Source organism: Diplotaxodon limnothrissa, linkage group LG1 (genome assembly GCF_057381915.1).
Source record: "Diplotaxodon limnothrissa isolate DT_005_m linkage group LG1, D_limnothrissa_male_GT1.1, whole genome shotgun sequence".
Classification (NCBI taxonomy): Eukaryota; Metazoa; Chordata; class Actinopteri; order Cichliformes; family Cichlidae; genus Diplotaxodon; species Diplotaxodon limnothrissa.
In genome coordinates this window covers 31,176,512-31,202,282 of record NC_140596.1, presented here as the reverse complement: position 1 = coordinate 31,202,282, position 25,771 = coordinate 31,176,512, and the positions used below count along the sequence as shown (strand labels likewise).

At 39.1% G+C, this 25,771-nt stretch overlaps 1 protein-coding gene across 2 annotated transcripts; it reads right to left on the bottom strand.

Annotated features, from left to right (window-relative positions):
* Nucleotides 1–23,874, bottom strand: chrna7a (cholinergic receptor, nicotinic, alpha 7a (neuronal)). 2 transcript variants are annotated; one of them, XM_085357145.1, is made up of 10 exons: nt 23,820–23,874; nt 21,152–21,291; nt 20,682–20,726; nt 16,376–16,485; nt 13,217–13,296; nt 7,892–8,059; nt 7,579–7,782; nt 2,489–2,575; nt 1,982–2,091; nt 1–543 (listed from the first exon to the last, which is right to left on the bottom strand). In XM_085357145.1, exons 1-10 carry the CDS (start codon nt 23,872–23,874, stop codon nt 1–3), a joined length of 1,542 nt encoding a protein of 513 aa, XP_085213271.1. The 2 variants fall into 2 exon arrangements, with proteins under 2 accessions (XP_085213271.1, XP_085213274.1); XM_085357148.1 differs by having other exon boundaries at nt 7,588–7,782.
* Between the last annotated feature and the right edge of the window lie 1,897 nt (nt 23,875–25,771).

The window sequence follows — 25,771 nt, the reverse complement described above, 5'->3', positions numbered from 1 at the left end:
CTAAGTGAAAAAGTCTTTGGAAATTGCCTCTACAAAGTTGGGTGCTGACATGAGGATACCAATAGTGCAGAGGATAGTGAAGAGTGAGAAAGCCATGAGACAAAGCCTGTCGATAACGGAGGCGGCGAATTTCCACTCGTTGCACACAGACTCACCCTCGTCTTGGTCGCGGAACCTTTTCGCGATGTAGCGCACCTCATCCAGGATCTTGGCCATCTCTAATTCTAGGCTTCCAACTGGGGTGACCTGACCTGCTGGGATGAGCATCTCGTCCTCGCCTGCCCGTCCAACCAGGCGTCCGCAGAGGACCCCGGAGTCAGACGAGGTGGCAGCAGTGGAGCAGTGAATGTTCTCCAGGCCACGCACGCCGACATAGAGCATGTTGCCATTGGTGCATTGGGAGGCTGAGGTGCTCATGTTGAGGTCTATGCTGGTCAGGCTGCTCCATCGAGGCTTGTTGTGACAGGCTGAACGCACTCGCTCCTCACCCGGACGCCTCATACGCAGGAACCAGGCACACCAATGCAGGAGGATCACACGGGTCTTTGAGATAAAACGGTGAATGAAAGAGTGGATTAAGGCTGCAATTCACTTTAAATCTGCCATTGAAGAAATAAGAATGAGTGCAGAATATCAGTCTCATTTGTATGGGTTAGACACAGTAATATTTACAGAGATGCTCGATGGCGCGGTGGCGCCAGTGTCCGGCAGCCTCACCTCTGTCAGTGCGCCCCAGGGCAGCTGTGGCTACAATGTAGCTGCCATCACCAGTGTGTGAATGGGTGGATTACTTGTTGTGTAAAGCGCTTTGGGGTCCTTAGGGACTAGTAAAGCGCTATACAAATAGCGCTTTGTCATATTAACTTTTCCCAAATTGAGAAATCACAGTAAAAAGTGGACTGAGTACACACTCACTGGCCACTTTATTAGCCACACATTGCTAGTACTGGGTTGGACCCCCTTTTCATCTTCAAAACGTACATATCTAATGAACTGTGAGTATATAAAACATGCAGGTGTTCACTCCACTAATGTTGTTGCATTCTTTGGCTCCATACCTTTTCATTAGGTTATTACCAGTTGCTCCAAATAAATTGGGAAACTGAATGAAATGTAAATAAAACAGGATGATGCAACAATTTGGAAATCATCTAAACCCTATATGTATTTTGACAATAGTACAAAGATAACTTATCAAATGTTAAAAATGAAAAATTGTAGTTTCTTTTGAAAACTCTGCCCATACAAGCAACAAGTTTTTAAATGTGGATTCACTGTTTACCACCGTGTTGCATCACCTGTTCTTTGAAGCGCTTGAGAACTGAGGAGCCCATTAGTGCAGTTTTGAGAGCTAAATGTTTTCCTATTCTTGCTTCATATAAGATTCCAGCTGAACTCCTCTGGGCTTTATTTTTCACATTTTTCATTTCATAGTGCAGATAATGCAATATTTTCACCATGTGACAAATCCTGAGTGCAAGCAGGTTATTGTAGATTGCTGAATAAAGTCATCTGGATGGCAGCATATGTGGAATTTATATATTGTTCAGCACTAGCATGGCCTTTATAGATGATTACTGTGAATTTGTATCCAATTATGTTACTAATCTGTTTCTTAGTAACCTTAATTTTGAACTGTTAGAGATTATTCTGTTCCTCTTTCCCAGGTTTCTGAAATATCTTTCAAATTACATACATTACTTACACTACATACACTTATGTTATATTTGTTACATATATTATATTTGATATAGTTTTAGCCCTTATGAATTCGCATATATATGTTTAATCAGTGTCATATTTGCTATATCTAGCATTTGTTTTTCAATTCATTACTTAAAAATGTGCATTTTATTTAGGTTTGTCAACAGTTTGTTTTTAATGTATTCCATATTTTTGCGTGTGTCTATAATGAAACGACATAAATAATAATGCCAGTAAAATTCACGAAAAAGTTATTACTGTTTGAGAAAACACTCACCCATTTTGGCATCTTGCCTCCATCAGGGTCGTGGTGATGATATTGCAGGACCAGAACTGTAGCAATCACTGAGAGACCGACAATGACCATTGTAGTGGCAAAATATTCGGCTGCATAAAAAAGAAATGCAGGCGGCAATCAGAATGGATCAGAAAGAAGTACTGTGTAGTAAAAAACAATGAGAAAACTAGATGATAACATCAAGGTTATGCATACAAGAAGAAAGGCCGGGCCGATCATTAAGGACAGCAAATATGTCTTCATCCCTTGAGCATTACTGCTCACTTATGTGCCTGAAGAAGTGCTTTCATTCCACTGATTCAAACAGACTGACTCAGATCCCTAAACCAAAATGAAATCTAAATACTGGGTAGCTGCTTGAATTTGGCTACACTGTGATATAAGGAAATCCCTGATGAAAAATGACTACAGAAAATTTCACCCTTTGCTTCTCTCTGATAGTAGTTGACATCCATAGGAACTGCTTTTAACTTTGGCCTGGCTTACCTATTAAAGGCACAGAGTCTGAGGTGGCAGGCATAATCTCTGCAACTAGCAGCATAAAGACAGTCAGAGAGAGCAGGACCGTAATACCTGGGGAGGAAACCAAATCTCAGTTATCAGCTGACAACAAAACGTAGTTCAACAAAAGTATTCACACACGTATGTTTTTGATCTTTCAATCAGCTACAAATCACCATAAGCTGGATGTTATGTCACAAACAGACACAAAGACCCTCTAATATTATAGCAATAAATACTGTTGCAGACGTATTAAACATTAAAATGACTGTTTTATCATTTTCAGGTGTTTGCAGTTGCTTTGTACCCAGATTTATTCTATTATTCACATTTTGTTCCTATTTCGCACAAAGCCATTCAATTTATTCCATGAATTTGTGCCACCTTATACTCTTTTAGTCTGCTAATTCTGCTTTGTTTTAAAGTTTATTCTACTCCACAGCAACTGGTTAATTCACAGTAGTCAAATGTGAAAAATTGAAACATATAATCTCTGTAAATCAAAATTCGGGAGTGATCAAACCTCACTGTGTCACAAGATGACCTGAAAAGGTAAAAGCAAGAGCAACACGTATCTTTAGCTATGGGGAGACAAATTTTCACTTCACCACTGGCTCTAATGACTAACTTCACAACTTCCCCCATGCATGCCCATGTGCGTTTGATACCTCTGAAAAACACTTTAAAAGCGGCTTGAGTTTGTCATAACTGCTACTTTAGTCCTTTCTTTGGATCAGGGAAGAATATTTAAATCTGAGAAGGACTGAGGAGAGTATTAATGTTCTTCAACATCTTCAAAAGTTATTTTTTGAATTTCTTAGATAGGGAAAAAGACCAGGCCAGTGACACAGGAATGAGGATCAAATAAGTAGCAGCCAGATGCCGTTAATGTACTTGATTAATCTATTGTTAACAAGTGTGAGCTCATCTATAAAACAGAGGTTTTGGTAGTTTGCTGGTCTGGAGCCTTCAGGTGTTTTAGGTATCTCAGGTGTGTTTGGTGTGGCTGTGGTTTAGCAGGTAGAGCGTGTCATCTACTAATTGGAAGGTTAGTGGTTTTTCCAGCCTGCACCCTTGGACGAGATACTGACCCCAAGCTGCTCTCTGATGCATCTGTCAACGTAGAAATATGTGTGAATGTTAGATAGAAAGCACTTACGTGGAAAACTGTATGAACGGGTGAATGAGCCAAGTTGTATAAAGTTGTGTTCAGGTAGGCTAAAAAAGCGCTGTATAAGAACCAGTCCATTTAACACAAACTTATGTGTGGACAGCCCAGCAAACTCATCCCAGGGTCAGACCATGCAGTACTCAGAGAAACTGCAAAAAACCAAGAGCTACATCACACACACTACAAGCCTCAGTTACTGTGTTAAATATGACAAATAGGAAAAGAATGAACAAGTATAGGTGGCTTGGAAGGATAACTAGGAGAAAGTCTCTTCTTTCTATATGGCAGCACAGCTTCAGGTTTCAAAGTTTCTGAACAAACTACAAGACTTCTGGAACAATGTCCTTTAAACAGATGACACCAAAGTGGAAACTGACCATAGTGCCATCTACGGTGAAAAACAAACACAGCATATTGACGCAAACACCTCATTTCAACTGTCAAGCACTGTGTTTTTTGCAGCCACAGGACCTGGGCACACTATCGACCATATATTCCTCTATGTACAAGTATTCTAGAGTCAAGCACAGTGATGTGAGGCCATCAGTTCAGCAGCCCAAACTGGGTCATGCAATGAATCGTGGGTTGTGCTCTCTTCTTTGCATAACTACATACACAATAATCTTTCTTAAAAATGTCATACTGTAGTTTAAATAGCATAATATCAAACAGTTAGCTATTCAAACATTCAAAAAATAACTAGTTTCATTTTATTTGGCTATTTTGTTGTTTTTCCTTAAATTTTCATCTTACCATTAAATGCACTATAATGTTCCTGTTGATCCATTTATAATATCACAAATCACACTTCTTATGGCAGCTCAATTTAACTGAAATTAAACCAGGCAATAAATGCTGGCATTAAAACACATTTCTCACTCTGTGTTCGCCATTCTTAAAAATGCTGACGTTGAGTTGGGTAACTAGATATACTGATTTCATTTACAGTGGTTTTTATGACATAGTCAGCACACACATAGATTGAGAAGAAGCTATGAGACATTGAAGTGATATAAATTTTTTATACATAAACAATTTTAAATAAATTTTGTGTTAAAGAAGAATTCATACTATCATAGAAACTTATATCTTCACACACCCAATCCTCATTTCTCTTTCCTCTATAAGCTTTGAAAACATAAAAAGCAACATACAGATGAAAATGCACACAGTGAGCCCACACATTAGGCATCATTTGGTTAATGAAGGAATCCAGCTGCAACACAGGACTCTAATCATTTGAAAAAGGCAGAAACTACATAAATTAATAGCCTCTACTGAAACATGCAGTACACACACCTCAGATACTGTCTATATAAAGCATTTATAATGAATGAATGAAACACTCAGGCAACTCTGACAACTGCGATAAGATTAAAGGTTTTCAAAGGTCTTCTGACAATTCTGTTCGTCAATCTGTGGTTATAATTAGGTCACTTCATAAAGCCACGGAGCAATAGGATTGCTGGAAAGCCATTGGTTTTCATAAAACCACTGATTACCCAAGAGAATATGGGTAAGCAGTGGTTTTGAAGTTGTCTAAGATGGAGAAAAATTAAAGAATAATGAAAGAAGGTTTGACTGCGTGTCAAAACTACTTGGGCTGCAAATGATGTAACCTGGTTATGATCTCATTAATTCTTGGCCATTTTGCTTCATTTTTCATATCATAGTTATCACAAAGATCACAGTCACGTTAGCATAAGGTCGTTTACAAAATGATCAAACTTTCTGTAGCATGGGGGTTTAGGAACATTTGATTTTTTTTACAATAATTGTGACATTGAAGCTTCTTGGAAGGACTTGCAAAAGAACAAAATTGAAAATGTTTTAACAGAATTACCGTTGTAACCTGAGGATGGAACACATCATCGAGAAAAGTCAGTGTTCAGAAATAGGTTGGTGGATGTGCAGAAACAATACTGGGGTCACTCAGGACCTAAACAGAACACCTAAACTCTAAAGTCTAACTGAAAAAGATGCCACGGCAATTGAAGTATCAAAGGTGAAACAATGTCTGAAAGGTACACTCTAAGTAGCAGAGGTGCAGACATGCCTCTGAAACCCCAATTTAAATTGATAACGTCTTATGGTTCTGGCAACAAACGCATATTACAGACGGCTGCTTTAGAGTCACGCAGGATATAAATCTGGAATATTGCACCACAGCAAAATTAGCTGCCCAGATGAGCTCATCAGAAGAGAATGGATCTCGATTTCATCTTGAAAAAAAAAATTAAGCTAATGGAATTTTAGTTTAGTGTTCGGTGATACGACAGCTTAAAAATAATGTAGCGTATGGCTTGATTGGCACAAGGATTTCTGCACTAACAAAATGCATTCCAACTGAGAGTGATATCCCAAATCAATTCATATTAAAAAGGAGTCTATATCAGTAGCTTTGCTAGAGTTGTAATTTGAGTGGAATAACAACATTGGCAAGCTCACAATGACAATGCTGATACAGTGAGTTTAAACATATACAGGGTTTATTGTTCTCAATGTGAATTGATGCTCTGGGTTATTATTGTATTCGACTCTATTACAATTAAGGTTATGTCTTCAACTCATAGTAACTTTGCTTGGTAGCTCAGAAACTTAAAGTTTTAATTTTCTCAGCGTGGCGGAGAAAATATTTTATCTTTTCACTAATTGCAAAAGCACTACTGCAATTAGTGACATTCTGAAATGTGCAACTTGGAAGTTCCTGGTTTCTAAACTATCTGCATTTTTAATTCAGAGCCACATCTTTAGGTAGATTGTGTCTAAAAAAAGTAGAACCACATTTGGCGCTAGCTATGTGTTCACAGAGTGCGATTAAAGCTTTCAATATTGGTTAACAGACTTATCAGTATGGTTGTGATACTGAGGTGATATGCATTAACTTGCTGCTTAAAGAACATATTGCAGACAAAGAGTTTTGGAGTAATTTTAAAATAATGGCATCACATTATTTCCCCAACTTTATTATTTAATACTAACCTCACGATTGTCTTTAGCACATATAGCAGCTGAGAAAACAGTGGTAAGAAGTCAAGAAATGTCTTCGCTGTAAACTGTCCACTTAGTTAATATGTTGTTTTTCTGTGGTTGCTCTAAAATTCTGCCACCAGTGCTATCCTTCGGCCTCCTAGCAAATGCACCTTTGGTATAAATTTGAAAATCCTAGTTGACATCTTTCTGAGTTCCTGTGTTCAAAAGATTTTAAAAAACAACAACTTGACCTTCTATCTTGAGGTGAAGGTATAAGATTCAATGAGATTCAAACTCATCTGAGATTTTTAGTAGATGTACCATTTGTATCAATTTGAAAATCTCACATACCCTCATTCCTGAGTTATTGCATTGACAAAATACCCAAATAGCTTTTCAGGCTGAGGGGTGAAAAGCACAAGGAAATGGATCTGACTGTGTGTCAGGTATCCAACAATATAACCAAAAATGCATGGTGGTTTCAGTAATGTGAGCACAGTAAAGGGACTTTCACATAGTCTTTGTCGCTTGTGGTTTGTTGCTAGTGGACATTCCAGGCTCCGGTTACCTAGGTAACCCTGTAATGTAGGTAACTGTGGTAGTTGCTTAAATCACTCATCTGAGGGTTGAGAAAAGATGGGACACACCTTTTTCTACTATCAGAAATTTATTTTGCCTGGTGTTGCCTGAAGTAGCTGGATGTAATTCAATTTTTATGACCTCTGGTTGCCACGTACCTGCTAGTTTCTTAATATGTGGACTCCCATTAGCGTATCATGGCCATCCATTGCTTGCTAACTTTTGATGGGTTTCCATCTATAATGCAGGTTCTTAACTTTGCAATTGAAGTCTTGAGATTACAGTTCTTACAAACTGGTGTTACAAAAAATTGCTGTCAAACTGAACTTTTTTTTTTTTTTTTGAATGAAGCTGGTTTTACCCAGGGAGATTTTCTCTCCAGAGTCAGCAGGCAGGAGGAAGACAAGCAGGGCCAGAGTAGAGATCAGGACGCATGGGATGAGAAGATTGAGGCCATAGTAGAGCGTCCGTCTGCGCATCACCACGGTGAAGGTGACGTCAGGGTACGGTTCCTCACAACAGCCGTAGAAATGCTCATTCCTTTGTCCTGGAACCTCTGATTCAAAACAAGGCACACATTTACTGTGGTCCGACGGGTTACAGAAAGTTGGAGAGAAAGATTAGAGCAAAATATTTTCAATGATTTTACTGACAACCTTACTTACCAACAAGATCCCACTCTCCGTTGGCAATGTAATTGCTGATATCTGCATCCATCACCTTTAAGTCCAGAGACCAACCCCCGTATGTCCAGGAACCAAACTTCAGGTCACATCTTTGGACATCAAACGGGAACCAACGCACATCGATGTGGCAGGTGCTCTTGAAAATCCCTGTTGTGGTGAGAAACACTGAAAGATGCCGAAAGACTTGCTTTCATACATATTGTACTTCACCTGTAGATAGAAACGGACACATGAATATTCCAAGCTTAGTTAGAGAGCACACTCGATTACTCTGGTATATAGGAAGCAGAGAGAAAATGAAAAATGAAAAAGAGAGGCAGCAAAGAGTTTTACTCTGAGGAGATGTGAAGTCAAAGTGCCATCCATCCGAGAAAGAGTACAAAATCCAATATGACAATGCGATGAAAGTGGAGGGTGATTCTTCAGGACAGGCAGCCACCAAACTATTTTCATCCATATTTAAGAAATATAGAAGACACTGGCAGTAAACAATGCCTCTGCTAGCGGCATTAAGGTGGCAAACGTGAATATGAAATGAATATAGACAATACTGAAGAATGAGTCCGATTTACTGTAATGAACCTCAGTCACAAAGACAAATGTCTGGAAATTCAAATGATTTGTCCAATCTGCATACAGTTTTATCCACATAATGCAGTTGTGTTCAACTCAAGCATGAAATGATTATTTGGTACCAATAAGGCATCCAATGAGGAATCATTTGGAGAAAAGTTGAGAGGCAATTTTCTTGAGACAGAAGTAATCAATCCAGAATAAATCTAGTGATCAAGCTGTATTGATTAAAGATGCTAAGGGAAAGCCAGCCAGCACTTTTGCTGGGTAAGGAAAAAGGGGAAGAGCTTGGCAGGGAGAGCAGTAATCACCAGCTATGACAGGAAGGCACTCTGTTTCAGTGTGCTCCCTTGAATCCATGCTTATACTGCATATGTAGAGTGATCAGCCATGTCATTGAAACCACAGGTGATGTAAATAATTACACTATTATTTTTAGCCATTTTTTTTAGCCAGTTACACTGTGTCACTTCACATCATATTTTCCTTTGTCTAAAGAAAGCAACGAAAGCTTGTAGCTTGTGACTTTTTGGTGACTTCTTCCCCTGATGGGCATAGGGGCTGACCTCCACTCGTGGGTACAGAGGGACACCTTGTCATACTTTTGTTATTTAGGTTTTTATCTTTATTTGTGGTTCTCTTTTGATATTTATTGTGTGTAAATGGTTGTACAGTGCTATATAAAGAAACTTTACTTTCTTACTTACCCTATGATGGGTCAGCGATAACCTTTGCAATATTTAAGCAGTCGGTTTTAACTTTATGATTGGTAGGCGTGTGTGTGCATATGCACTGATGGTTTTAGAGAGAGATTTATATATATAAAAACATAAGGCCCGTGGGCAAGAATCAGCCCAGCAAAAACTCCAATCCGTCCCACAGTATGGCTTTGGAAAATGTGAAAGAGGACGTAAATTTCAACTTTTAAACTGCATTTTCACAAGTTCGACAGCTTTTCCTACAGATAAAGACCTCCCTCATGGACATTCATACTACACCAGAGCAATTAAATGAGACATTTCTTTCTTTTACAACAGCAGCGTGTCTTTATCGTGTAGAAAAACTGAGACAAACTGGTGAAATTGCATTTTTTTTTTCTTATGTTAAGATATCTCATTGAATAAATATGTAGTTACATTTCTGTACATTGACAGGATGTCTGGGCCACATAAGATTAGTATGTGACCTGCAATGTAAATTGAGTTTAACATGCCTAATATATAGCATCAAAATGTGAATGGTGTCTCAGAACCAGGTGGATTTGGAAAAAAAAAATGTCATTCTGCTCTAAGAAAAACATTAGAAGATGACACTTTCTTTGCAAGAATGAGATGAAAAGAGTAATAACACAGTTAAACATGTGACCAGACTTGCTAAATGAAAAACCACATTTTTATGCTAGCCTAAGTCGAGAGCTCCTGGCTCATATTTCATACTTAGCAATACTAATCTTCTCATGTAACACGTCATAGAAAAGACAAAAAAAAAAAAGAAGAAGAAGAAGAAGCTAAAAACCTAACATATTAAAATACATCTGTGGGGCATTAAGTTCAGGAAATCAATTCAAAGCTGCAGCTTATGAGAGCTCATTAGCATCTGCTATCCCCAAGTCATAGTTTGTCATGTTACTGCACAATGGTAAGAATCTGCTCGGTATAATAATAATAATAATAATAATAATAATAACAGGTTTGTTTCAGTTCATAACCAACTAAAACCTCTTTTTGTAGAAAATAATTCAACTTAAAGTAATTTATGAATCAAAGACAGTCATCCACTCTCTCAGATTTTATTGTGAATACTGCAAAAATAATTTGAGTTCATTACAAAGCCAATATGAAAAAATAATGAGATTTCTTGTTCTTTATGTCAAATAATGATATACTATCATAATTATTATGTACAAGTATTCCAAAAGCCCTCCAGGGTTAAAATTTCATATATTTGCAAAGCCACACCAGACCCACATTTGTTCACTGCTCTGAATTATTAAAGTCGGGTACTTGTCGCTACAGAGAGAAGTGACGAGTACCTCTACAGTAATACTCATGGGGGTGTAGATGCACATTAATGGCAGCGAGTCGCTGTCCTCTGAGGACGAGTGTAAAGCAGATGTATTTTGATAATTAAAGAATAATGAAACATTTTCAAAGGTTTGGATTTTAGTCACACAAACAACAAATATAGCACGGGTATTTTCTTTTTTAGCATCATATAAAATGTCAGTTAATTTTTGCCATTACATGTAGGTTTTTAGTCACAAAAGACTCTTCAAGTCTTGAAATGTGATCGAGTGGTTATCTGCAGCCTCTAAACATTGGCCTGTTCTGTTCTGTAACTGTGTTTGACAAAAGGTTTTATTAGGACATCATTCTTACTACCTGTGTTTATACAGGGAGTGCAGAATTATTAGGCAAATGAGTATTTTGTCCACATCATCCTCTTCATGCATGTTGTCTTACTCCAAGCTGTATAGGCTCGAAAGCCTACTACCAATTAAGCATATTAGGTGATGTGCATCTCTGTAATGAGAAGGGGTGTGGTCTAATGACATCAACACCCTATATCAGGTGTGCATAATTATTAGGCAACGTCCTTTCCTTTGGCAAAATGGGTCAAAAGAAGGACTTGACAGGCTCAGAAAAGTCAAAAATAGTGAGATATCTTGCAGAGGGATGCAGCAGTCTCAAAATTGCAAAGCTTCTGAAGCGTGATCATCGAACAATCAAGCGTTTCATTCAAAATAGTCAACAGCGTCGCAAGAAGTGTGTGGAAAAACCAAGGCGCCAAATAACTGCCCATGAACTGAGAAAAGTCAAGCGTGCAGCTGCCAAGATGCCACTTGCCACCAGTTTGGCCATATTTCAGAGCTGCAACATCACTGGAGTGCCCAAAAGCACAAGGTGTGCAATACTCAGAGACATGGCCAAGGTAAGAAAGGCTGAAAGACGACCACCACTGAACAAGACACACAAGCTGAAACGTCAAGACTGGGCCAAGAAATATCTCAAGACTGGTTTTTCTAAGGTTTTATGGACTGATGAAATGAGAGTGAGTCTTGATGGGCCCGTGGCTGGATTGGTAAAGGGCAGAGAGCTCCAGTCCAACTCAGACGCCAGCAAGGTGGAGGTGAAGTACTGGTTTGGGCTGGTATCATCAAAGATGAGCTTGTGGGGCCTTTTCGGGTTGAGGATGGAGTCAAGCTCAACTCCCAGTCCTACTGCCAGTTTCTGGAAGACACCTTCTTCAAGCAGTGGTACAGGAAGAAGTCTGCATCCTTCAAGAAAAACATGATTTTCATGCAGGACAATGCTCCATCACACACGTCCAAGTACTCCACAGCGTGGCTGGCAAGAAAGGGTATAAAAGAAGAAAAACTAATGACATGGCCTCCTTGTTCACCTGATCTGAACCCCATTGAGAACCTGTGGTCCATCATCAAATGTGAGATTTACAAGGAGGGAAAACAGTACACCTCTCTGAACAGTGTCTGGGAGGCTGTGGTTGCTGCTGCACGCAATGTTGATGGTGAACAGATCAAAACACTGACAGAATCCATGGATGGCAGGCTTTTGAGTGTCCTTGCAAAGAAAGGTGGCTATGTTGGTCGCTGATTTGTTGTTGTTTTGTTTTTGAATGTCAGAAATGTATATTTGTGAATGTGGAGATGTTATATTGGTTTCACTGGTAAAAATAAATAATTGAAATGGGTATATATTTGTTTTTTGTTAAGTTGTCTAATAATTATGCACAGTAATAGTCACCTGCACACACAGATATCCCCCTAAAATAGCTAAAACTAAAAACAAACTAAAAACCACTTCCAAAAACATTCAGCTTTGATATTAATGAGTTTTTTGGGTTCATTGAGAACATGGTTGTTGTTCAATAATAAAATTATTCCTCAGAAATACAACTTGCCTAATAATTCTGCACTCCCTGTATACAACACATTATGTGTGTTGCATTTATGTTTAAACTGCACCCACAGGAGGCTTATGTAACATGATGCATCATTCTAATACACACTTCACTGAAGACTCGCACAGGGAAATGTTTTTTTGTTTTTTTGGATGATATGTAGAGCCTATGGACCACTTTGTGCTTACTCTACTGCTGTATAGAAAGCATTACCCACACATGAGCCGGGACAGAGGTAAAACACTTGGACTGGATCTAGAGTAAGGTGTAACAATTAATGCTTTAACATACAGATGAATGGGTCAGAAGATTCAGGAGCCATGTATTTATTTTAAATGTACCCAGCTAATGTCTGCTCCTGACAGGACAGGCCACCTCTGTGGGTTGTTTCCACATATCATTTGTTATCGTTTTTGTTTTCAAATTTCATACAGTAAGTGTTGCTGCTCCACATCGAAAGGAGCCAGCTGAGGTGGTTCGGGCATCTGACAAGGATGCCCCCTGGGCGCCTCCTGGGTGAGGTGTTCCAGGCATGTCCCACCGGGAGGAGGCCCCGGGGCAGACCCAGGACACGCTGGAGAGATTATATCTCTCGGCTGGCCTGGGAACGCCTTGGTGTTCCCCCGGATATGCTGGAGGAGGTGGCTGGGGAGAGGGAGGTCTGGGCCTCTTTGCTTAGGCTGCTGCCCCCACGACCCGGTCTCGGATAAAGCGGATGAAGATGGATGGATGGATGGAAGTGTTGCTGCGAAGGTAAAAATGTCTTTTTCCCCAGTCAATATGTGTCAGTGACTAAGATATGGCTTTTACCTGGAGGTAGGTAGGAACAGGTGCCTGAGGAGTTGACCAAAATGTTGGTACGGAACGTAGCATCGAACCTTTCGTCCGCACTGTAGACAACATGGAACAATTCCAGCATTTAATGTTGAGTTATTTGCCACCAGTATTATTTCAGTGGAAGTTACCAAGCGAGGAGGGGCAGTTGTGGTAGGAATATATAAATAATTCTCTAAGTCATTATTTCTGCAGATACACAACAAACAAGGAGTCACATCTCATGCAAACCTTCCCAGGAGATGAGTATTTAGTTGTTACCCTGCTACCCACAATGCACTCCACCTAAATAAATTCCCAAAGGCTGGGGCACGGTTGAGCTAAAGTTGAATAAAGAAAATGACATTCATATGAAGTACAATGCTCTCTCTCTCTTATTAGCTGCCAGGGGAGTAAGGTACCTTTAATGTATTTTGTTCAGATGTTCTAGAGATTGATTAATGGTGATCGCTATAGCTTTATTTCATTTGGGACATATAATGAAATGCTCTTCCTACCATTTCTATACAATTTTATTAATTTGTCTAAATGATTTATTGCAAAGTGCTTTTCTAGCTTTTTACTTAAAGTGCACAGCTCCCCTATCCTTGAAGTGTAATATCCCAGCCGTGTAACCAACCTACCAATAAGATAAGAAGATAAAGTTAAAATCTTTTATTTGCCATTTGTACACATACACTGGGTGTGGGTACTCAGGAAATCTTGTGCAGAGCTTAGAGCCAGAGGGGAAAAAATGAAGATAAGAAAGAAAGAATATGTCAAATAATTTCAAGTATAAAACAGTAGTTTCTGTATTGCACTTACACTAAATGACTGTGGCACAGAAAAATATCACACGTTATTAAGATGTATATTGCACAGTAAAATGTGTATTGCACATAAGAATATATGTTACAGTGGATAAAGCCAAAATACACACAAATACTAACTAACTAACTAAAAAATATATTTGTGTGTATTTTAGTTAGCCTTTATTTTGTTTTTGACCTCAGAATGACTGTGACAGCGAAAACTTCAAAAATGGCATTGGACTGCATTTTTATAACAGATGTATTTAAGCTGAGTTTCTCATTGCAAAGAAAAGGGATATAGTTTAATAGCAAAGCCCATCACCTGATCTCAACCCAGCACAGCATGCCTTTCAGTTACTTAAGACAACACTGACATCAGACAGACCCACAACAGCCGGTGGCTGCAGTAAAAATCAGGCAGAGCCTGTCAAGGGAAGGAAATATCAAGTGCTGATGTCTATGTGTTCTGGACTTTAATGACTGTAGAGGATTTTCATCCAGGTATTTAAAACCATCCTGAATGTAAAATGATGTCAGTTTGCCCAATTAATTTTGAGTTTCTGAAAATGGCCATTCATTTAAAAAGCTATAACTCCTAAACAGTTAATGAGACACTCTGTTTTCCTCAATTCAATCGCGTATCATTCGATTTAAAATCAACTGTGTTGGTATACAGTTACAATTACAAAAACAAAAAACAGAAAAGGACAAGGACCGAGCTGCATGTATCTTTAAATTCTCTGCTTGTCTGTCTCAGCAAGACAGTCATAATAATGCCTGTGGCAGCACGGGGTCTGATGCTTTCCAGAGCTCATGAGCAGAAGCCTGAACACAGTATCTTTTCACATGTTGCCACTTGAATACAGTTATTCTATTCAGGCACTCCCACTCTCTTTGGGAGCTATGTCATAGTAAATAAAACAGTCAGTAGTATACGCTCATTTTACATTCTTATGTGTCCTTGTTTAATAAAATGTCTAAATGTTTGATGGGATATTTGTGCTGGTTGCGCCCAATCAGTTGTAGCCATCTCACTCTGCAGCTGGAAATCTGATGGCGCCAGGGTTACATTTTTAACAGCATACACACACATAGTGAACGTTTAGGTCAAAAAACAGATGACAGCCTGCCAAATACAGCAATGTTCGAACTGTAATTTGGGAGACAACAACATATATAAAGTTGGAGGCTATAATTAAATATACTTGTACTTAATGTCATGGTCCTGGGTCAGTGACCCAGCGTTTGAGTTTATTGTTATTATTTTCTAGTTCACTCTGATTTTGTATTCTGTTAAACAGTCTGGGAACTTCCTGTTTTACTTTGTAGATCCATGTGTGACTTCATTGTGTTCAACTTATGTCTCCCTGTCTCGTCATGTCAATTAGGTTCAGCTGTGCGTCCCTGCTGTGAGTCATTTCCTGATTACTTTGTATAGTGTTTGTCTGCCTGCTCGTCTGCATTTGATGGTGTTTTGTTCATCACTCTGCATCTCTTGTCATGTTTTCAGGGTTGTCTTTAGTTTTCCCAGTGTAGGTTTTGGTAGCTTTTCGTTCCTCATTCCCTGTTTTGCTCACTCGCATCATAACCTTTGCCTGCATTTTGGATCCTTTTCTACACAAACACCACACCGTGACACTTAATACCATAAAAATAGGAGGTGTTAAAAATATTACTAGCTATTTATGTTTAATTTAGTAACAAGTTTAAATTTCAAGTTTACTCACAGAACATCCAATAATTACAAAATTTTACAGGTAACTATATTAACATTTTGTTCATACCAAAGATATGCTAAAGATTATACAGTATTCATTGGATTTTGTATCTCCTGTACATCACATCCTTCAAAACGAATATAGTAGAGGATGAGGCACAACAGTTTTCTTTATTCGCCATTTTTAAACCACAAGATATTGTTTACAATATTTGGTCTTTAGTGTATCACAGACAGCGTGACTGCAAACAACCTTGTTTAACCTCTGGAGCACCAAAATCTAAAAATGCATCACATCCCTCTGAGATCCCTGTGCGTTATGTAGAAGAAAATGCATGCACACTAATACTTACTTAGGCTTCTTGGGGAATCTATATTGTAACCAGAAACCCCTTTTAACCATACACGGTAATCTTCCACTAACCTGACGTGCACATCCAGAGAAATGTAACTACTCTTCAGGTCGATGGAGTCTGTAGAGACTGAATTTCATGGAAGCGTACGGGTTAAAAGTAGCTTCCCTCTATGTTGTAAGTTATGATGTAGATTTGCTGCAGAGGTCTAAATCAGGCACAAATCTAACACCATGTACAACTACAGTTTACAACCCAGCAGATCAGTGCCTACCTGTTATACAGCAGAATGTCTGGTTTCCAAATGAGATGGTCAGGAAATCTCACATTGGACACACCTGGATAATCCAATGGATTCCACTGGAGGTAATAGTCAGTCCAGTACTGCAAAATGCAAACACATTTGACACCTTGACTTTCACATTCCACTTACTTATTTTTAATACATTTAAAGGCCTATGGGCTTATTAAGCCTTTTTAGAGGCTCGGGTTTCTGTCTGGAAGGTTTTCTGTTCAGAAAAAATGCTGCTAAGCGCATTTGAAATGTCGACATAATTGGAAAACTCAGAGGATGATTACAGTTCCAGCTTGTAGCTGTTGAGACATTTCAACCCAAAATGTCAGAAGATTATTATATTTCAGTTATAATAAGCACAAGTACTGTTTAAAGGGCTCTTAATACCTGCTTTCTGTGACATCAGACCTGGCCTGAGATTTAACGTGGTTATGGTGATGGTGATGGTGATGGTGCCTTGGCCAGGCTGAAAATATGAGTTTACAGTTGTGTTGGTCTTTACTGCAATGTCTATTATATGTGACTACAGAGGCTGAAAGACTCCAGGATTATGCAGAAGGTGATGCTGTATATGGGTGAGGCAGGCTGTTAAACATTTAAACTAAACTTTGGTACTTAGTGGATACTTGGTTTACACACTGTAGGAGATACAGTGTCTATTCATTTATAGACAGTATATATGTAAATATCAGAATGTATAATTAAAATGGATAAATATGATGAGCTAAATAGCTTAGTAATTAATAAGCATTTGATTCCTTTTACTCCATTTCTAACTGAAAATTGTCAATATTTTTCATCTTGTGAATATGATGGCTTTCATTTATTTCATGTTAATTTTTTTCAAAGGTGCTTCAACAAGCATTTAGCATTTTTATAATATATTTTTAGTTTTTTAAGAAATTTAGACCGTTTTTTTTTTTATAGATTTTTTAATAAATTTGTGAGAATTTTAAGCTTTCTTCCACTTGTCATTATGAGGTATGGTGTGTAGAATTGTGAGGTGAAAAATGAATCTGATCCATTTTGGAAAAAGGCTGTAACATGAAAACATGTGGAACAAGTGAAGCGGCGTGCATAGTAATGTTAGAAGTTTATGCCTTTGCTTTATCATTCATATGCATCTGGCTCTTATCTGTGCACACGTGGTTTTACATCTTTAGTTTATTTGATTGTCTGCCTGGAACTGCAGGAACAGCAGGAACTGCAAAACAAAACCGAGTCTGTACTAAATCTGACCCTAACTAAGTGGAACTAAGCGGTCAAATTAATTAATGTTCATTCCCTTTTCAGATAAAACATATTTTGCACTAGAAAAATGCGCCTGAATTTTGGAATATCCTTTCCTTTAATGGCAGCATATAGTTTAAGTAGTATGAATTCCAGATGTTTCTGAAAAATCTGATAATCTAAAGCCAAACTGTGGGTTACACAGCCCTGGGTTCAAATGTAACGGGACAAAACAATATAAGGCACAAGAATGACTTTTGTATTACAGATTATTTTCTTAAAACACACTGTGAAGTGTGGAGTAAGTGCATATGAGAGCATGAGGGTGGGAATGGATGTTTGTATCTGTGTGTGCCTGTATGTCTGTGTCTATATGTCAGGTTGGGTGTCAGGCGCCACCTCTCTGGGGACATCTCAGGCCCTCCAAGGTTTGGAGGCCTATCTCCCCCCACCACCACTTCCCCTGCCAGTGGCGGACTCCCTCAGGTGTCGGTGCGTTGGTGGTTCTTTGTGTCTGGGGGTGGGCGTCCAGGTACACACCGGCTCACTCCTTGGCGGCCGCTTATCGGGGCCTGGAGCCTGGGGCTCGCTCGGACCACTTCGGAGGTGGGGTGCCCCCGGCCTCTTGGCCTGAGGCTCGGTCACTCTGGCACAGCTGGCTGCCGGCGGAGCTCACGGGCACATCACTGCAACCCCCCCTGGCTTCTGCTCCGCGGCTGCTGAGTGAGCCCTCATCTGGGACTCTCCTCAGCTCTTTCTGGGACAGTGGCGCGGCTGCCCCTCTGTTGGTCTTCCTTGGTCTCTTGTGTTCTGGGGGCCTCTGGATGTCTGGAGTTTTGATCTCCTCCATACCTGCTTCATGCCCTGGAGGACAGGGCTGTGGCTCCCCACACCCTCTAGCAGATCATTACATGAAGGAACCTTTTAAAAAAACAAGCGCGTCCATGCTCACAGGTGTACACACGGGTGATCACACCCACAAACTACACCCTTTTTGGCTCCTACCTCAAAGCACACTGTGTTCTGTTGACCTGATGTGCTGCACAATAATGTTTAACATTTAGTATTTACTGTCATATTCCCATATATCATTGTGATGTTGTTTATTCTATTACTCTTGTTCTCTTCTGCTTGTTTTCTTTTTTCTTTCTCAACAGGTGATCGATATATGCATTTTTTTTCTTTTTTTTCTCTGCCCGTTCTGTTGGTTTTTGTTTTTTGCCCTTCTCCCCCGTCCCTCTTCTCAGCGGTTTCTCCGTCCTTCTTTCTTTCTCCCCTTCTTTCCTCCAGTCAAGTCTGTCCCGTATTCAGCAAGTGAAAATAAAATAAACAATAAAAGGTGAATCAAATGGACCATTATGGGAAGGCTGGGATGGTCAATTTGGTAAAGTAAATCCGTTGGGCATCTTTCTTTGCCTTTAGACAATAATTCTGATGGCAAAAGAGCCAAACGGGACAGGCAAAAAAAAAAAAAAAACACACTGTGAATGGCATCTATCCCTGAGGATAAATGAAGGTACTGATTACACATAATGTTTAAAATGAAGCTCCAGAATTTCTTTTAAAATATAAATATGAATAGAAAGGTGAATATTTCACTGAATACAAAACTCCAACTCCAGGTCCACAGCCGTGGTGATATGTATGAACACATACTGTGAAGACACTTCTCTTGATTACATGGCTTTCATAAGGAGTTTTCTAATCCAATCTATAATTCACTTTTAATTAACTCAAAGTGCCATGTTCAAGTTCCCAGTATAATGAACCATAAAGGTCAGTTAATGATAAAGGCAAAGGAAAACAAACTGAGGAAGGATATAATTGCCTGTGCATCTCACATGGTGATTTTGGAAAATGGCATTTCCACAGCCAGGGAACCCTCTTTAATTTGCATCACTGTTTAACAAGAAACTTTCCACCTACTTTTTAATCTTTACAACAAGTCTTTCATTCATTTAACATCTACAAAACTTGCTGATCTATTATTTCATTTGAAAAATAACTGGCCTTAAAATGACCAGACGTAACTCTACTCTCCGTTTTGTGCTTTATTAGTATGTGTAAACGACTATGCAAATTTGTCCATGTCTCATGCCAACTTCTGCCTGCAGGCTTAAATGCAGCCCTGTGTCTTAAGACAGCTGGTATTACATGAAACACAGCACTGCACAAGAGTATGAGGGCATAATCGTGCTTAATAATCAAAATACTTGTGTATCGAAGAGGTCATCCAGTTTGTTGGGCATTGTAAGATTTATAGTACAATTACCCAGTGGCACTGATGGAGGGCACTAGATAGGTCGATCACATTTAATGTTTCAACATGTAATCTTAAAGAATCCTTCTCAGTATTTCAAAGTCGTATATGTAGCAATGTATACATCTTGTATGCATCTTTATGGCATTTTCCTTTTTTCCCCTTTTACTTTTCTCAAAACCTACGCAAGTAAAATAATCCAACAGATGCTGGATTGATGCTAAAACAAAGTACACTGTGGATGCTGTCGGCGCGATCATGTGCCGAAGAGCTAAAATGAATTTTGCAGGGAGCAGAAGGAGAGAGAGTGAACAAAACTCCCGCTGCGATGCCCCAGAATGATTTAAAACAGACCAAACAGCCTTGGTTCAGCCTTAGTAGAGCTGCTGACGATGCAGCAACAGGGATCTATTGTCACTGTATGGACAAGCTGTAATAAAGCATCTGCGTTAATACACTTCATCTCACTGCATGAAGGACAAAGTGCTGTACTGCCCATGAGGAAGACGAATAGAAAGTCTGGGTAGCACTATGCGTGAGTTACACAATTCATTTCATCACATGCTCACAATATGATAAATCTCTTTGTGGTACATGTTTGCATAAACTAAATACCAGATTAAATGCCAAAAGTAAAGGTACAATGTAACACTTAGGGTGAAAATGGTCTTAGAGTTAACTGAGAGGATTTATATAAAACAGATGGCTCTATGATTAAAATGCATGATGTGTGTAAGTGCGGCCGTAAAGCTTCGCAACTCAGCTTTTCTGTGACTTTACATAAATTATACTTACCAGCTGTAGCCAAATGTTGGTTGTTAAAACCTGGTTCTTCTCATCCTGTTAGAAAAACAGAATTATTCATGTTTGTAATTAAGTACATTTATTTTACTTTTTTCTTTTTGATTTTTTTTAAATGAAGTGTATGCTTCATAAATGGGAAATCACACTACTAGAAATGTACAGATCCACAGAGGCGTCAGTTTTTAAACCTTTTATAATGCCTCACTCACACTAGAGAAAACAATGTTTGTAGACTGTGGCAAAATCAAAACTGCTGCATCAGTATGCACTAAACTTGGGAGCTTGCTGTTTTTGGAATAGTGGCTTCAATGATGGGGATCAGGTCTGTCATCTTTAAATATATGAAAATTGCTTACATAACCATGCATGACGTATCACTTTACTGGCATGTACAGTATATGTAGTAGAGTACTATGTAGTATGTATAAACAGCTGTGTTTAATGGGCAATCATTTACGCACCACATCCATTATTTGCATGAGGGTGAGGCCGAAGGAAACAATGAGACTCTGAGAGTCATTCTGGACTGGTCTCACTAGTGGGTTGTATCCATTCATCAGGTCACTGTACAGTCTGCGCTGGTTTGGCCCTTGATGAGAAACTACAGAAAAAAAGAGAAACAGGTAACCAGGACTCCAACGAACAATTAATAAGTAAAATAAATTATAATTATAAGCAAGAAAGACATTGTTAGTCACATCAAATCATTCCTTAACTTCCAGCAGCCATATTGCAAAACAATTCACTATGCAGTATTTTACATCGTAGAATATGAAGTGTGAACAGTTATTTTTTTAGATGTTACTAAAACCTGAGTAAAAACAGTGATATTTCTAATATGCTGAAGTTCAGACAGCGACGCTAATTTATATCAAACATCAAGTACACACTTCTTTGCGTATTGTGCAAACTGAAATAAGGATCCCGTGCAATGTGAAATGCACAAAAGTCATGTTCATTTATTAAACATTATAAACTCTAATGTGGCTGACAAAAAAGAAGTAAATAAATAAAAACATGACCTACAGCCTGTCTGTAGCTTTCTTTTCTACTTTACACACTGAGTTGCCTCCACCCTACACACACGCGCACACAACTGTAATGAGAAAGAGCCCCACCAAGTAACACTGCTACACTGTACCTTCACATGCAAGAAGAAGAAGAACGTCTGCACTGATCTACGGAACAATCCATCCAACAGCTGTTGACATCTTCTAGTCTGGACTGGTGTGACAAGACTGACACACAACCACTGCCCTTAGATACGCAATGCTGCCGTGGCTCAAATGATCAATAAAACAATTTATTTGAAGTGAAGTTTACATATATTTGTGGATGAGACTGAGACAGCTAATTGAATTTAACTCAGCCTCTCCACTCTCCTGCAGCCTTTTACATCTTCCCCTTTTGCAGCCACTCACTACTACTCCACTTCTGTTCTGGGTCAGTCTCACTGCGTGGTGCTGATCCACCTCCTGCTTCATTCAAGTTGTAAATCTCGCACTTTAGAATAATTTTGCAATTGATTTAATGCATCTAAAGTTGGTGTTGGAGTTATCAACATTACCTGGGGTGGTGAAACAAATGCAGCCCAGACATGGCAATCTTTCAAATGCCATATTTGGACATGATTCATCTCCCAATCTCAAATCAGACCCGTCCCTCATTTTAACACACTCTTAGTTCCTCTCCTGAGTTATGGAGCATTTTTGGCAGCATTTCTTCACTTCACTAATGGCCCAGTTTTCCTAAACCTCCTATGAGAAGCACATTATCCTGATGGATTGGCACAGAGCATACTGTCTATCTGCATATCCCTATTCCTCTGTTCTCTGTTGCATCCACTTCTTTCATTAAAAAAAAGGTTAGCTGAAAGCTTGTCTTTGTCCATATCCCAAGTGGATATCCCCCCACTCCTGATCTCACCGTAATCAAATTTCAATGCAAGGTGACATTAATGTGTTGTATTGTCCACATACTGTTATACACCCCAGTACCATGCTGTCCGAAAAACCACAGCGGGTCCACGAGAAATGAGCTTGGAGCCATAAAAGGGAGAAGGAAAGTCTCTCAACCTCTTAATCAAATTTATCAGCCTTAGTAATATCAAAGGGCTGGACAGGGCCTATAAGTACTCCAGACATGCCCTGACATTTATATGTGCATGCACCGTATGCACACACACCAACAACACTTGCTTCGCTCTCAAAGAAACCTTCATTAACCCCTGCCTGTAAAGTGCAGACTAAAGAGCCCCAGTCAGTGATTATTATTAAATGAATTGCCTCAATTAAAATATTCAGACTCAGATCAGATTTGAGTAAAACCGATGAGAAGCAGTATTCAATTAAAATAAAACATAAAGCATTGAAGATTTTGCACGGTTTGCTTATTTCCCCGTAGAAGGACCAGAGCCAGGATGGCAATATCTTGTGAAAGAAAAAAGACTGTTATTCTGTTTTGTTTTTTTAAACATAGAAGCATCTGTCCAGTCACTGTTTGCCCCAATCTCTTTATCACTCATAAACCACAATATTAGAAATGCCGTGATCTTGCAGCTCTTTTTATTCATTTTGCATAATATTTTTTCTAGTTACATCACGAGAAACCACACAGTTCAACAGCAAAAGAAAGTTCAGAGCTGACAGACAAATCAGCCACACGTAACATGTAGTATAAGACATTATAACATGTTTGTTCTCTGCAAGCTGCATATCGGACCTTACTTTAGTATAGTAATATTACGTCATAGCTTCTGAACCCATGAAAAACACACTTAATATCAAATACTAATAATGATGACTATAACTACAGTCACACCGAATCATTTGCACACACACGCACGCACACACACACGCACACACACAACACTTTCATATGATTGCTAAGGCATCTAGACCAAAAGTGTCTGAAACTCAGTGTTTGGCACAACAGGTCTGCAATCTCAGCTAGGGAACCGCTAAAATCAATCCACAGCGGAGCAAGGTTGAACGCACATTAACACGTCTCGTTCAATAACACACACACAAAAATTCTATTACTCCTAATCATTTAAACAATAATTGTTATTTTTAACATGCATGGCGCGCGATAGAGTTAATTAGCCAAATGAAATGCATGCAGACATACCTTTCACTGTGCAGGCGGTGACTGCAATAGAAAGCAGAAAATTTACTAAGTCCATGTTGAAACGCGTGAGGAGTGAAAACAGAAAGACTCTTCTGGATGCAGGAACGGGAGCGATAACACTGTGGGGCGGTGTGAGTGTGAGATGAGAGGGAATTCTGCCAATAAATAACTCCTCCTCCCAATGAAGAGCCGCTGTTTGGCAGCCCATTAATGATTTAAGCTGAAGGATCAAAACTTTCTGCCCACAGTAGAATTTTTTATCCTTACCTTTAACATATTTTGTGGTACTCTGTCGTTTTTACAAGTGAACATTTTTGACTTTCAACACTGTTGACTGGATCTCCGTGTCCCCTTTCTGTTTTTTTGCGCATTGTAAACTACACAAATGACTAAATAGGCTACACTAAATCTATTGAGTTTATATAATTTATATTTCGTTTAAATATATTGTGGTTTTATATCAACCCACACTACCTCTTGCGTAACCTTTTCAGTCAAAAGCACGAGGACGCGTCTGCGTAACTAGAGGCCATCTACTGGTCTGTAAAAACCACTACAATTATATTGCAGTTGTGGGATGGAGTCTGTTTAATTATCAGTTTAATGTTGCAAACACTGTACAGATTGTTTTTAATTTACCCCTATTTTAAATTCCTACACACAGAATGTGTTTAACATATCATTAAGACACACCAAGTAACTCATGCTGCTTTAGGATAGAAACTCTAACAGGGGTGGGCAATGAATTGTCCCAAGGGGCCAAATGAGTAACTGGGAGTTTTGTGAAGGGCCAAAACAATAAGCTGAGTTCTTCTCAATATAGATTTGACCTCTTTACAAGGTTATGGATATGGGCCTCCACAATCCTGGTTTCTCATGTGGCTCCTTGGAAAAATGTATTACCAACCTACCTCTCATTTATTTTAAAATTTCAGATGAGTAATAAAAATAATATAAAACAAAGACCCCCCCCCCCCCCCCCCCCCCCCCCCCCCCCACACACACACACACACACACACACACACATCCACATTAGAGACAATTACAAAACCATTACTGGGCTACGAAAAGCAGCAACAGCCTCTTTGCCTCTCCTAGACTTGAGAGTCTTGAACTGTCCTAACTGTATAGGAATCACACATAAGCAATAAGATACGAAACATTAAAAGTCAGCACAGATTTCAGTCTGTAAAGCAACAGAAAACCAGATTGTCCTGATGCAACTGCAGTAAAAGCAATATTGAAATAAAGAGTTACACAGTAGGTCAAGTGTTCACATAGAAATTATTCACTGGAGAGAATACAGAAGACCTGATGTTGTCTTCACAATCACTAAGACACTCTGCTGCATTAAGACTTGCCTTGAGCATTAGGAATGGTGTTATGACATTGTAGGCCATGTGGAAATAGTCTCCAGCACTGGGCTTGTTCAGTGGAAACCACTCCAGAGGAAGAATGATCTGAAACATATGTAAGAAAATACTGGTTTCCACTGAAATTGAAAATATTGATGTAACCATCCATTTGCCTTTTTTTCCTTCATTAGATTTAAACCACAAGAGGTACGAAGAAATTGCACTGAGCCTTCCTACCATAACAATGGGCCTTCCAAAGTCTAATATCCAGTTCTGCACAGTGAGACACAGCCACAGGTCAAAGTGGAAGCGCTGCTTTTTCTTCTGTGGCACATTTTCCTTTGAAACACCAGGAGCGCTGTAAACATACAGTAAGTCATTGTAATAGAGCAAGCATTACCAAAGCAAAGGGCAACACAGCTGCCGAGCACTTAACAGACATACATACATATATATATATATATATATATATATATATATATATATATATATATACATACACATACATACAATTCAGGGTTGAAGTGGAGCAGCAGGAAATCTCAGCTGACACTGGGTGAGAGGTAGGGTAAACAATGGGTAGGTCACTAACAAAGG

What these genes read in the sequence shown, in the direction of transcription:
- chrna7a (XM_085357145.1), bottom strand. Translation starts at nt 23,874, where the DNA reads ATGGACTTAGTAAATTTTCTGCTTTCTATTGCAGTCACCGCCTGCACA. An exon ending in CTGTTCCTACCTACCTCCAG is followed by an intron (nt 8,060 to 13,216) that starts GTAAAAGCCATA and finishes TCACCACAACAG; the next exon opens with GGATTTTCAAGAGCACCTGC. An exon ending in AGACTCTGTGCCTTTAATAG is followed by an intron (nt 2,092 to 2,488) that starts GTAAGCCAGGCC and finishes TTTTTTATGCAG; the next exon opens with CCGAATATTTTGCCACTACA.